General features: G+C 44.1%; 1 protein-coding gene across 13 annotated transcripts in view; it reads right to left on the bottom strand.

Moving 5' to 3' along the window:
• The window catches only part of STAU1 (staufen double-stranded RNA binding protein 1), a 65,616-nt gene that overhangs the window by 7,969 nt on the left and 42,937 nt on the right, over positions 1–14,710 (bottom strand). For 6 of the 13 annotated variants that reach the window (XM_047770900.1, XM_047770904.1, XM_047770906.1 and 3 more), the window contains 3 exons: positions 8,884–8,982; positions 2,754–2,984; positions 1,693–1,836 (listed from right to left, as the gene is read on the bottom strand). In XM_047770900.1, the coding sequence (XP_047626856.1) occupies positions 1,693–1,836; positions 2,754–2,984; positions 8,884–8,982 (474 nt within the window). The remainder of the gene's footprint in view (positions 1–1,692; positions 1,837–2,753; positions 2,985–8,883; positions 8,983–14,710) is intronic. The other 7 variants (XM_047770912.1, XM_047770902.1, XM_047770908.1 and 4 more) reach the window with 3 other exon arrangements.

Here is a 14,710-nt window from a genome sequence, read left to right as displayed (position 1 = left end):
CAGCTCCAATTCAACCCCTAGCCTGGGAGCCTCCATGTGCCGTGGGAGCGGCCCAAAGAAATAGCAAAAAAGACAAAAAACAAAAAAAAAGGGGGGGGGGAGTTGCTGTTGTGGCTCAGCGGTTAACAAACCTGATTAGTACCCAGGAGAATGTGGGTTTGATCCCTGGCCTCACTCAGTGGGTTAAGGATCCTATGTATCTATGGCTGTGGTGTAGGCCAGGAGCTACAGCTCCAACTAGACCCCTAGCCTGGGAACTTCCATATGCCATGGGTGTGGCCCTAAAAAGCAAAAAAAAAAAAAGGCGTTCCCATTGTGGCACAGCAGAAATGAATCTGACTATGACTAGTAAACCACTAAGTTGCAGGTTTGATCCATGGCCTCCCTCAGTGGGTTAAGGATCTGGCATTGCCGTGAGCTGTGGTGTAAGCTGCAGACACAGCTCGGATCCTGCATTGCTGTGGCTGTGGTGTAGACTGGCAGCAACAGCTCCAATGCAGATCCTAGCCTGGGAACCTCCATGTGCTGCAGGTTTGGCCCTAATAAGCAATAAACAAATAAAATAAAAATGAAAAACTGAAACTTCCAGTCTCAGAAAATTATTTCATTCCGCAAAGAAGCCATTCATTCATATCATTTAAAATAAGTGAAGTCCTGACATATCTTTGTTGTTTTACTTCAATCAAGCTAACACAAACAGAATTCTCAGCTGAGACTCCCACTAGTGCCATGCTCGTTTGACAATGACATGAGCAAACCTCCCTGCTGAACTGGACAGGAATAAAGCATTCATGGGCATCCCCTTTTATAACACTGCTACTGGTGATGGCACACTCAAGCTTCAGGTGTGTGACGTTTACAACAAAGAGTATTACGTCCTATTGGTAAACTGTGTGCTCCACTTCCTTCCTATCAGGAACGAGCAGGTATAGGATGTGTGCATACACGTGCACACATCTCCACACACACCCTCCTCCCAGCACACTGCCTCTCCTAAGAGCTGGTTGTAAACACATTCCAGTACCCATCCCTGCTTATAATCTTCCAAGCCAGTCTTGACTGCAGCCCCAAACCAAAAGCCCTGGGATACAAAAGAGAGTCAAGGAAACCTTCCCTGGCCTGTCAAGAGGGACCTGGGGTTGAATCCCCCACTGGCATCTACCAGCCATTTAATCCTGGGCAAATCACCCAGCCTCTCAGCAAGCTGAACCCCCCTCTTGTACAGTGAAAGGATCATTCTTTTCTTGCCCTCTAACTGGGGAGGTGAAATACAGCCGGTTACCTGATGGTGCTTTCTAAGTGGTAAACTGCTACAAAGAGTTAAGTATTCCATTTTTCACCAGAGAAGACTACTAAATTCAAATTATAATAGATGCTTTATATTTTATCAAACTAGTGAAAAGAACAATATAAGTTTTCAAGAAATAACAACAACAAAAATGTCTCCCCACTACTCTTCTAAGCGGCCGAGGAGTGTCCAAGCTCCCACCTGCTGGTGCAGCAGCACATGTGTGGAGACAGGCACACGCCTTAAGGTGTCAAATTACTGCAAGCAACATGGTCTTCATAACAGTAACCTCTGGGGGCAGGGAATGGCCCACGAGACCTGGCCTCCTGGGGAAGGCCCTGGGCCTCCTCAGGCCCCGAGATGGGGGGCAGTCAGAAGGGCCGCCCACAACCCCGCAGACCCACCTGCATCACAAACTCACGGCGGCGCGGGAGGCCTCGCTCGGTGAGGAGCAGGTACTCCGGCTCCTTCTCCTTTTTCGCCTGCTGGATCTGGGCCAGTCTGCTAATGGGGTTCATCCCCTGGCCATACTCCTGGGTGCTCTGTAACTGAGGAACAATTAATGTAGAAACCATGGGCCACGTTAGTCACAGAAAGGACCTTGCCAATTCAGAGAGCGGGACATGACAGCTGATACTTGTATGCTCATACTGCAGATGTGGCAAAAAAAAAAAAAAAGAAAAAAAAATCCAGAAACCATTTAAAAAAATATATTCAAGCATTTGAATATGTTCAAGGAAAAAACCCAAGAATTCCAGTTACTTCCTGGTGGCCACCTTCAGTGCCAATAAATCCTTACCCACTCACCAGTAAGGACTGATTCTAGGATACACTAAGTGGAAAAAGGAAACTACAAAAGAATACGCCAACTTTCATATGTATAGAATGCTAACTTGTAAGAAAAATTTGGATTTTGATACAACATGAAACTACATATTGACAATCACAACAGAACAGTTTCTGGCATTCATGGATGTCCCCAAAAGGACCCTGTCCCTTCCTAAGGAGGGTGGGGGATAGTGTAATTTTCCATTGGTCCATTCGCATGACTCAAAAATCCAAAAGAATAAGAAGGTGTACAGGGAAACTCTCACCCCTTCCTGGACACGTCTCTGCCCAGGAACCTCCTGCCTGTGCAGAACCGTGCAGCGGGCAATGAGACGGAAGCAGCACAGTGTAACTATTCACCCCACAGATGGGCACTGCGGCTGCCGACAGGACATGCCCCCCCTCGCCGTGCTCACATCAGATGCACATGTCTGCCTGCAGGGTCTGCACTGAACCCAGCACAGCGTCCCTGTGGTTGCGAACCTGGGGCTTCTATAAGCGTGGCACAAGGTGGCCCCTGAAAAGACTCCCATAGGCCTGGTGTGTGAGTGCCAGCTCCTGACCTCTCGTGCCAGCCTTTTAAGGCCCCAAATATCTTCAGGCAATGAAAACACCCTGTGTTCGGACAAGTTCTTACCCTGACTATAGACTTTGTTTTCTTTTTGATTCTGGGCTTCACTCGCTCCACTGTAGGCAGAGGCGGTAACTTCTTCAGCTCCTCAAGAACAGCTATAGCAGCGTTTTTCTTTGAAATCTTCTTGCTCTTCCCTTCACCTTCCCCTACAAACTCCCCAACTGACACCCTGGTCACAAAGCTCTTCATGTGGGGCGGGCCACTCTCCCGGGCGACCTGTTTTAGAGGGAAAGACTGAGTGAAAGCATGATAGACACTCATTACCAGCTGCAAGGCACACTGGTTAGCACACTACCTCACACGAAACATAGGAAAGGGGGCACTAAGGAAAAGACCCACTAAATAGAAGGAAATACTGATAACCCTGAATGCTTTTTCTTCCCATTGCCCCGCTCTCCAAACTGTTAATGTTCTCAAGGCTGATGAGTCCCAAACAGTCAAACGTGGAACAGAAAAACATTTTCTGCTCCTACCCACCCACAAACTGTCCTGAGTTTATAGTCTGCTCTCCTACCAGGGTAGAAAGGAAGGCCCAGAGATAAGTGTGCTACAAAGAGTTCGAGTTTACTATTTGCTCTGAGCCTCCAGCCAAGATGGAGCTTATTAAGTACTGGCTGCTCTGCAGCTGCAAAAGGAATGAGAACATCTCCAAGCACTTAAAGTGATTTCCAGTACATGGTAAGTAAAAAAAGCAAACTGCAAAAGAGCATATATGGCACCCTAACTTCTGTGTAGAAAAAAAGACATACATATATAAACATACACATGTATGTCTATATGCTTATTTTTTTACAAAAAAACAAACTCAGGAAGGCTAAAGCAGAAACCAAGCCAAGCAGTCTCCTAGAGCAGGGGGAGGGACGGGGGTAGAGAGGGGACAAGATGACACTTCTGAGTATCGCTCTGCATAGTTTTAACTCTTGGAACCACTCAGTGTCACACATACAAAAACAGAAAAATACGTCAACAAAGATGGGGAAAAGCACTAAAATGGAGTATGAACAGCAACCTAACTACATAGAAAAATGATTACATAATCCACATCAGGAAAATATAAATCAAACCCAACATACATTAGCCCAGACACCCTGGAAAAGAACAACCACATTAGCAGACATACACAGCCAGATTTCAAGACTTGCTATAAAGCTGCAACAGTGTACAGAACAAGAAAATGCCCTTTCTCTAAAGGGCATCATGGGGACAACTGGCAGTATGTGACTACAGGATATACATTAGTAACAGCAGTAGAGCAATGCTAAATTTCCTGCATTGACAATCAGACCACAATTATTTAAAATAATGTCCATGTTCTTAAGAGACACATGAAAATATTAGAAGTCAAAGGGCAGAGTTCCCGTCATGGCTCAGTGAAAACGAATCTGACAAGTATCCATGAGGATGCAGGTTGGATCCCTGGTCTTGCTCAGTGGGTTAAGGATTCAGCACTGCCGTGAGCTGCAGTGTAGGTTGCAAACTTGGCTTGGATATGGAATTGCTGCGGCGTTGGCGGTTGTAGCTCTGATCGGACCCCAAACCTGGGAACCTCTATATGCCGCAGGAGCAGCCCTAAAAAAGACAAAAGAAAGAGAAAAAAAAAATATATATATGTACATTTACAGAGAAAGAAAAAGCAAATGTGATAAAATGTTAACTAGTGGCAAATCTATGTGAAGGATATATTCACTCACTGTCTTGCCTTTGCAACTTTTCCACTGAATGTTTGAAAATGAAATGTTTGAAATGTTTCAAAATAAAAAGTTGCAAAGATGGGTAGGAAAACTGTGTGAGCCCAAGAAATGGCTGGGCTGTGCTCCCAAGGTGAGAACGGGAAGCAACTCCAAGAGTGGCCTCGCTGCCCTGCCAAGGCAGGGGTCTGCTGGGAAGAGCCCCGCTTGCACAGGCACCTGCAGACTGACCTCAGAGCCCTATCAGCACCCTCCTGCCCCGACAGCCTAGATCCCAAAGGTTCCCTCCCTCAATGGCGCTTCAGCCTCCTCAAATCTGACTTGAAAATTAAGAACAGCTACGCTGATGGCTCACTTCACATTCAAAGTCCATCCTGGCCCCTCAGCAACCATTTTCATTGTCTGCTCACATAATCATCCCGCCAATCTACACCTGCAATTTGACCTAGAAAGTCGTTAGTGTGATCAAGTTACAACTGCCTCCCAGTGACTGTCAACGGGCAGCATATTTTCTAAATAGGAGTTCCCTCTGTGGTGCAGTGGGATAACTGCAGTGGCTCAAGTTGGCACAGAGGTATTGGTTGGATCCCCACTCTGGTGCAGTGGGTTAAAGGATCCAGTGTAGCCAGAGCTGCTGGTTGGGTCACAGCTGTGGCTCAGTCTCAATCCCTGGTGTGGGAACTACCATATGCAGCCATAAAATTTTTCAAAAATTCTAACTAAAATTACATACTTTATCAAAAATAAAGCTGTATAAATTTTTTCTGAAAAACTCTAAGAATGCCTCCTGTCTTCTCCTATTACACACCCAAACCCAGCGGCCTAGGAGACATATATTACTGTCAAAAAACAAACAAAAAATTCTATTCATTTACTCAATACATATTTCCCAAGCATCCAATGTCAGGGAATCTTCTAGGTGCCAGAGACAGAACTGAGGGGGAAAAAAATAAAAACTCTTGCTCAATCTAATAATGGAAGCTTTGATATATGAGGGCTATTTAATACAAGTACTCATGATGGAGGTTCCTGTCGTGGTGGAGGGGAAACGAATCCGACTAGGAACCATGAGGTTTCGGGTTCGATCCCTGGCCTTGCTCAGTGGGTTAAAGATCTGGCATTGCCATGAGCTGTGGTGTAGGCTGGCAACTGTAGCTCCGACTAGACCCCCTAGCCTGGGAACTTCCATAAGCTGTGGGTGTGGCCCTAAAAAACAAAAACAAAAAAAACCACAAAACCCAAAAAACCATATATGTATACACACACACAAGTACTCATATTAAAAAATGCAATGCTATTGCCTATACACAATCTGTCATGTTTTAAATTATTAGTTTAAGAGATATTCACCACCCTCAGAGGGCAATCCCACGATTTCTTTTGTGATTACTTGACAATACCCTGCAACATGTGACACATTCCTACGCAAGTCTGAAGCCAAATCTAAAACCCAAATATAAGTAGAGGTGGGACAGAAGCAATCTGGTCCGCAAACCCCATAGAGCAAAAATATAAAATGGTAATCCCTTATTAGGGTTCCATAAAGTTCTGTGACTCTCATGCAGAACAGCAATTAGTGTGAGCAGGTGACAAGCTCCACAAGGATCTAGGCCCTAGCCCCAGTGTCACCTCGTAACCCTTAGATGATCTAAGAAGCCAGGCAGATCCCACTGTCACTGTCTTTGTACCCCCTTCCTCAAATCTTAAACAAAAACAAAAACAAAAACAAAAACAAAAACAAACCATTCTTGGAGTTCCCTGGTGGCCTAGTGGGTTAAGGACCTGGTGTTATCATTGCAGTGCTTCAGGCTGCTGCTCTGATGCAAGGTTCAATCTCTGGCCCGGGAACTTCTGCAAACCTTGAGTGCAGCCTCCCCCCTCCAAAAAAACTTGAGCCACACTAATCTCAGCAGGAGGAAAAAAGTACTCTTTCCCTTTCCTGCAACAGTTTCCTAGAAAGACCCTGTAACTTCTTGGGGTGAAGCTCCCACCTAGTTCCCACCGAACAACTAGCTCTGTCATTCTGTATTCTCCTGTCTCATCTCCTCCAACTCCCTTCTTCCCACTCACCAACAGAGGGTGAAAAGCTGGAAGGGATGTAGGGCCAGGTAAGATGCCAACCCTAAATCCACCTGGTACTCTGAACTCTTGAAGGGGGACAATATAAACTGGTCTTACCTGCCAGGGCAGGGTTGAGATAAGTGGGGGGGATGCAGTTAACTCTGTGATCCAAGGGCAATTCAACACCCTGACCTGTGCCCCATGACAGAAAAGTAAGCACTGCCAGGTTTTAGGTCAAAATCATCATCAGGCAGAGTTCCCATCGTGGCTCAGTGGTAACAAATCCGACTAGTATTCATGAGGACGTGGGTTCAATCCCTGGCCTCGCTCAGTGGGTTAAAGGATCTGGCATTGCCCATCAGCTGAGGTCACAGATAAGGCTCAAATCTGGAGTTGCTATGGCTGTGGCCAGCAGCTGCAGCTCCAATTCTACCCCTAGCCTGGGAACTTCCATATGCCCCAAGTTTGGCTCTAAAAAGCAAAAAAACAAAAACATCATGCAGCTGATGGATTAATAAGCACTGTACTCAGGAGCCAGTTTAAAGCACTAGCACATAATAGGAGAAGGTATATATTTCATGAAAGTCAGATGAAATTTAGGGATTACCTGAAATTGCAAAAATGCTACAAAATTATTTCACAGGATAATAAATTTCAGGTAGGCTGTTCTTAAAAAAAAAAAAATATATATATATATATGCCAAAAGAAGTTTATAAGCCATTTAAAACTGTTTTAAGCAGATGTTCTACCTCGAATTACATTCACCTAAAGTGACAAATATGTGAGTTTAAAGTTCTCTGAAGACTATTATGCACAGAGGAAATGATCCAACTAGGAATCATGAGGTTTCGGGTTCGATCCCTGGCCTCAATCAGTGGGTTAAGGATCTGGCATTGCCATGAGCTTTGGTGTGGGTTGGAGACATGGCTTGGATCTGGCGTGGCTGTGGCTGTGGCGGAGGCCAGCAGCTGTAGCTCTGATTCGACCCCTAGCCTGGGAAACTCCATATGCAGTGGGTGCAGCCCTAAAAGAAAAAAAAAAAAAAGTTCTCTAAACACTAAACATATACTCTTCGTAACGTCGGAAGAAAAATAATTGATAAAGAAATGCATTAAAACACATCCTTCCATAACCAAGCACAGAAGTCAAAAGAATTTGCAAAGAATCTGCAAAAATCTAGGGAAACTTTAAAAAAACTCCTCTTTACTAATAACTCCAGCAAGATTTTTAGGGACCGGAGTTCCTGTCGTGGCGCAGTGGTTAACGAATCCAACTAGGAACCATGAGGTTGCGGGTTCAGTCCCTGCCCTTGCTCAGTGGGTTAAGGATACAGCGTTGCCGTGAGCTGTGGTGTAGGTTGCAGACGCGGCTCGGATCCCACGTTGCTGTGGCTCTGGCGTAGGCCGGTGGCTACAGCTCCGATTCAACCCCTAGCCTGGGAACCTCCATATGCCGCGGGAGCAGCCCAAGAAATAGCAACAACAACAACAACAACAACAACAACAACAACAACAAAAAGATTTTTAGGGACCATTTAAAGTTATTCTTTTTTTTTTTTGCTTTTTAGGGCTGCACCCGTGGCATATAGAGGTTCCCAGGCCAGGGGTCCAACTGGAGATACACTGCTGGCCTACGCCATAGCCATAGTCACAGCAACATTAGATCCGAGCCGTGTCTGTGACCTACACCACAGCTCACAGCAATGCCAGATCCTTAACCCACTGATCGAGGCCAGGGATCAAACCTACAACCTCATGTCTCCCAGTCGGATTCGTTTCTGCTGTGCCACGATAGGAACTCCCTAAAGTGATTCTCAATATTTTGTGAGTATCAGATGCTTCTGAGAGTCTTATGAAGGCACAGGACTCTCCCTCCAGAAGAATACACTTGTGAATATAAACACGATCCCATGCCGAAAGTTTTTGGTTTTTGTCTTTTTAGGGCTGCTCCTACGACATACAGAAGTTCCCAAGCTAGGGATCTAATTGGAGCTACAGCTGCCGGCCAACACCACAGCCACAGCAACTCCAGATCCGAGCCATGTCTGTGACCTACACCACAGCTCACGGCAATGCTGGATCCTTAACCCACTGAGTGAGGCCAGGGATTCAACCAGCTTTCTCATGGATACCAATCAGGTTTGCTACCACTGAGCCAATGATGGGAACTCCCCTGCAGAAAGTTTTAGAAGCCTCATGGAGCTACTGAGGCCATGCATGGATTGTCTAGAGATCCATGGCTGCACTAGAAATAAATATTACTTTGCTAAATATAAAGTTTCAATCTTAAATTTGAAGGTTCACATATATTTGATTATCATTTCAATGTTATGTAGGAAAGATACAATTCCAATGATGAACGCCAACATGTAAAATAAGCTTACCTCAAAATTCACAGGCAAGTTCCGTTTAAGCGCAATCTCAAACACTTGACTTATTTCAGATTTATTGAGATTTTCTTCTTCTGATTCTCTTCCATTCACCTAAAAGAGTAATAATCGTTTAGCAGTTAACTCTTAGTAAAGTTGTCAGCATCCCAGATGTGATGATAAACCTTAAAAGCACTGAATCTACGCTTTATGGATTGAACACTAATCGAGTGAACAGGGCCACCATGTGTTAGTGAAACTAAAAAGTTAAAAAAGAATCCTGGAAACCTAGGTGATGACTCATTAGGGGAAGTGAGGACGTACAAAGTCTAGATCATATGGAGGTATGAAGGGAGTTTTTAAAATAAAGTGAAGATTAAGCTCTGAACAGCAAAAAAAAAAAAAAAAAAAAAGGATCCTAGGAGTTGCTGTTGTGGTTCAGTGGTTTACCCACCCGACTAGGAACTGGGAACTTCCATATGCTGTGGATATGGCCCTAAAAAGACAAAAAAAAAGGGGGTCCTATCCAACTTTGGTCAGTTTGTACCTCATAAATTCCCCAACAATAATGCACACAGAACAGGCCTTTGGGAATGAACCAGACTAATAGTGATGCAAGGAAAGGGACTCCAGAAGCCTCCCCCGAGGTCTGGAAAAATTCTACGTATGGAGGGTTTAAGTGGGACACAGCAAGAACAAGTCTCTCCACCTAGGTGTGTGGGTTTCTCATTCAGACAAAAGGTCCCTGGAAACCACTTTTTAAAAAGACGCAGTGGAACAATTACAAAAATGCCATGTGTCTCATACTTAACTGCTGCTGGGCCAAAATGCAAGGTGCAAACTAATCAAGTTCCTCACACAAAAGCTGAGACTCCTGCCTTGTGACAAGGCTCATGTACACCCTCCCCTGGCTGGGATTAAAGAGGGGCAGAGATCTCTCTGCAGGCCAATCACATGGATTCTATTCTACACTGTGTGGCACTGATGAGAAACGAGATAAGCTCAGGAAGAGCAACAGCTGTGTCCTTCTTATTACTGGGATTCTTTTGTCAAAGATCAGAATTATCTGACAGGAATCTATGGCAAGAATCACTGAACAGGTGAAGTGCGACACTATCTAGGATTTGATCTTTTGTGCATTCCTTAGGTTTATCAGGTAGATCCTATAGCTAATATACAAGTGATATTTTAAACTATAACTAAAAAAAATAAAACCTGGACTTCCTTTTGTGCCTCAGCAGTAATGAACCCAACTATTATCTGTACAGAGGCTGCAGCTCTGATTCGACCCCTAGCCTGGGAATTTCCACATGCCACAAGTGCATTAAAAAAGCAAGCAAACAAGCAAAGGAGTTCCCGTCGTAGTTAACAAATCCGACTAGGAACCATAAGGTTGCAGGTTCGATCCCTGGCCTGGCTTAGTGAGTTAAGGATCTGGCGTTGCAGTGAGCTGTGGCATAGGTTGCAGACAAAGCTCGGATCCTGCGGCTCTGGTGTAGGCCAGCAGCTACAACTCCAATTAGACCCCTAGCCTCGGAACCTCCACATGCCTTGGGAGCACCCCTAGAAAAGGCAAAAAGACAAAAAAAAAAAAGCAAGAAAACCCCAAGTTAAAAAAAACTATAATCAATAATATAATCCTGTACAAGTACATTTATACTAGACACCCTACTTCCTTTTCTACTTCCATGATGATGTTTCCTTTTCCAATCTGATTTCACTCCACTTGCTGGAGTGAATTTCTGGTCATTTTTTGAGCCAAACACACTATTATGCTTGTTATTTAAATTCTAAGGAGAAAGAGGACCTGCCTTTTTATGAGTGAGTCCTTAAAGCCAGAAATGTTTTTTCTTTTTTTCTATTTTTTTTAGGGATGCACCCAAGGCATATGGACGTTCCCAGGCTAGAGGTCTAATCGGAGCTGCAGGTGCTGGTCTATACGACAGCCACAGCAACGCCAGATCCTTAACCCACTGAGTAAGGCCAGGGATCTAGTCCACACCCTCATGGATACTAGTCAGGTTCTTAACCCACTGAGCCACAGCAAGAACCCCTAAAGCCAGAAATTTTTAACCAAGATGTCTTAGAAGGATAGGATTCCACATAGGTTTGATTTGCAATTTCTTTCTTAAATAGGTTTAAACAAACAAAATACTGTTTTTTGTGGGGGTTGTTTTGGCTGCGTCCACAGCATGCAGAAGTTCCTGGGCCAGGGATTAAACTATACTACAGCAGGGACAATAATGATCCTTAATCCACTGAGCCACAAGGGAACTCCCCAAAATACTGTATCTTAAAAAGCATGTGCAGAGTTCCTATTGTGGCTCAGTTCCTTTCTTTTTTTTTTAAAGGCCGCACCGGCAGCGACATATGGAGGTTCCCAGGCTAGAGGCCAAATTGGAACTGTAGCCACCGGCCTACACCACAGCCACAGCAACGCAAGATATGAGTGGCATCTGCGACCTACACCACAGCTCACAGCAACGCCAGATCCTTAACCCACTGAGTGGGACCAGGGATCGAATCTGCGTCTTCATGGATAGTAGTCAGGTTTGTTACAACTGAGCCACAACAGGGAGTTCCCATCGTGGCTCAGTGGTTAATGAACCTGACTAGCATCCATGAGGACACGGGTTTGATCCCTGGCGTCACTCAGTGAGTTAAGGATCTGGCATTGCTGTGAGCTGTGGTGTAGGTCACAGACACAGCTTGGATCTGGCGTTGCTGTGGCTCTGATATAGGCCAGCACCTGTAGCTCCGATTAGACCCCTAGCCTGGGAACTTCCGTATGCCTTGGGTGCGGCCCTTAAAAGACAAAAAAATAAAAAATAAAAAGCATGTGCAGGAGTTCCCGTCATGGCGCAGTGGTTAACGAACCCGACTAGGAACCATGAGGTTGCAGGTTTGATCCCTGCCCTTGCTCAGTGGGGTAACGATCCGGCACTGCCATGAGCTGTGGTGTAGGTGGCAGACGCGGCTCGGATCCCACGTTGCTTTGGCTCTGGCGCAGGCTGGCAGCTACAGCTCCGACTCGACCCCTAGCCTGGGAACCTCCATATGCCGTGAGAGCGGCCCAAGAAATGGCAAAAAAACAAAAAAACAAAACAAAAAAAAAGAAAAAGAAAAAGAAAAAAAACAGAGAAACTGGACTCCATCAAAATTTAAAACTTCAGTACATTTAAGGACACTATCAAGAGAGTAAAGACAATCTACAGAATGGGAGAAAAAATTCACAAATCATATCTTTGATAAAGAATTAACCTCCAGTATATATAAAGAACTCTCACAAATCAGCAACAAACAAGGCAATTTGAAAATGGAGAAAGGACTTGAATAGACACTTCTGCAAAGAAGGTACACAAATGTTACACATCACTCATCACAGGGAAATGCAAATCAATACCACAATGAGGTACCACTTTACACCCATTAGGATAACCACAGAAAATATTAAGTGTTGTCAAAGATATGGAGAAATTGGAACTTTGTACATTGCTGGTGAGAATATAAAATGGTATAACCTCAGTGGAGAACAGTTTGGTAGTTCCTCAAAAAGTTAAAATGAAGAATTACAATATGCCTCAGCAATTTTACAGCTACATATATAATCAGAAGAATTAAGGTAGGGACTCAAACAGATACTCTGACATCAAGGTTCAGCGCAGCATTATCCACAACAGCCAAAAGATGCTAACCACCCAAGTTTCCATCAACAAAATGTGATACTGATACAATGGAGTATTATTCAGCCTTAAAGGAATGGAATTCTGAAACGTTTAACAACATGCATGAAACTTGAAAACATTATGATAAATGAAATAAGCCAGGAACAAAAGACAAAATATCCACTTATATGAGGTATCTAGAATAGGAAATTCTCGGGGGGGTGGGGGAGGCACAGGGGAGAGACTCTTTACTGCGTACAGTTTCTACCTAGGACGATGAAAACATTTCGAAAATGGATGGTGATGACAGCCGCACAACGCTGAGAATATACTCAGTGCCACAAGACTGTACATTTAAAAAATGATTAAAGTTTCTGTTGTGGCCAAGCGGTAATGAATATGTAATATACAATTTTGTGTTTTGAAATTCCGACTAGTCTCCATGAGGATGTGGGTTTGATCCCTGGCCCTGCTCAGTGGATTAAAGATCAGGCATTGCTGGGAGTTCCTGTTGTGGCGCAGTGGTTAACAAATCTGACTAGGAACCATAAGGTTGTGGGTTTGATCCCTGGCCTCGCTCAGTGGGTTAAGGATCTGGCATTGCCGTGAGCTGTGGTGTAGGTTGCAGACGCGGCTCGGATCCCGAGTTGCTGTGTCTCTGGCATAGGCCGGCAGCAACAGCTCCGATTGGACCCCTAGCCTGGGAACCTACCTATACTGCGCGAGTGGCCCTAGAAAAGACAGGAAAAAAAAAAATCAGGCATTGCTGTGAGTTGTGGTGCAGGTCACAGACACGGCTTGGATCTGGCATTGCTGTGGCTGTGGTGTAGGCTGGCAGCTGCAGCTTCAATTTGACCCCCAGCCTGGGAACTTCCATATGTCACAGGTGTGGCCTTAAAAAGACAAAAAGAGAAAAAAAAAAAAAGATTACAATGTCAACCTTTATGATACTTAATGTATCTTAATTTTCTGAAGAGAAATATGAAATTATGTCTCATACCAAATATTAAAACATAAGAGACCATCAACACATTAACTTGTGCTAACAAGTTAACTCATTTTTGTGCAGAATGAAGTTTTCTTTTTTCTTTTTTGTGGGGGGCGGGCCACCTGGCATCATATGGAGTTCCCAGGCCAGGGATCAGATTCAAGTATAGTTGTGACCTATGCCGCAGCTGCAGTAACGCCACATCCTTTAACCCACTGTGCTGGGGCAAGGATTAAACTTGCATCCTGGTGCTATGGAGATGCCACCGATCCCATTGCATAAAGCAGGAACTCCACAATTGAGTTTTCTGACAGCTGTTTATTTGAAGAATATTCAGAGATTTTTTTTTTTAAATAAATGAGCTATTTTTTTTTTAAATGGCTTACCCTCATGGTAAGTAACTGTGTTAATAAGAAAGTTCTCCCAGAGTTCCCACTGTGGCTCAGTGGTAACGTACCTGCCTAGTATCCATGAGGATGCAGGTTCGATCCCTGGCCTTGCTCAATGGGTTAAAGATCTGGCGTTTCCATGAGCTGTGGTGTAGGTCGCAGGTGTGGCTTGACTGTGGCCAGCAGCTGAAGCTCCAATACAATCCCTAGCCAGGGAACTTCCATATGCCGCAGGTGGAGCCCCAAAAAGTAAAAGCAAAAGCAAAAGCAAAAAAAAAAAAAAAAGAATGTTCTCCCTAGGTGTAACCAGAAACAAATTTGTAAATAAAATAGGTGCTGAGCCTGGTAAGGTATTTTTATTGCCATGCATGTGCCCCCATTCAATATTCTTTGTTCATTATACCAGCTCAATTAGTTTTAACACTTATTTTTAGTTATGACCTATTTCTAACATACAGAAAAGTACAGACAATAACGTAATAGGTGACTGTGCGGGATTTAACAAATGCCTGTACTTAAGCACTACTGACATCATTTTTTCTCCTTTTACAAGGAAAACAATGAGTGAAGCCCTTCTCGTTCTCCTTGCCATGGCAGAGTTAACTACTATTCTAAATTGGGACTGGATCTTTCCCAGCCATATGGGTTTTTTCAAATGGGCAAAAACAATACACAATTTTGTTCCCTGAAAATTCACATGTATCATTCTCACTCAATGCCTTTATTAAAATATTATAAATTCAAACTTAAACAGTTTACTAATGAAATGTTACTTTTCTATTTTGTATACTGAGGTTCCA

The sequence above is a fragment of the Phacochoerus africanus genome, chromosome 3, assembly GCF_016906955.1.
Source record: "Phacochoerus africanus isolate WHEZ1 chromosome 3, ROS_Pafr_v1, whole genome shotgun sequence".
NCBI lineage: Eukaryota > Metazoa > Chordata > Mammalia > Artiodactyla > Suidae > Phacochoerus > Phacochoerus africanus.
The sequence above is the reverse complement of the archived record's forward strand: the minus strand, read 5'-3'. Positions and strand labels throughout refer to the sequence as shown.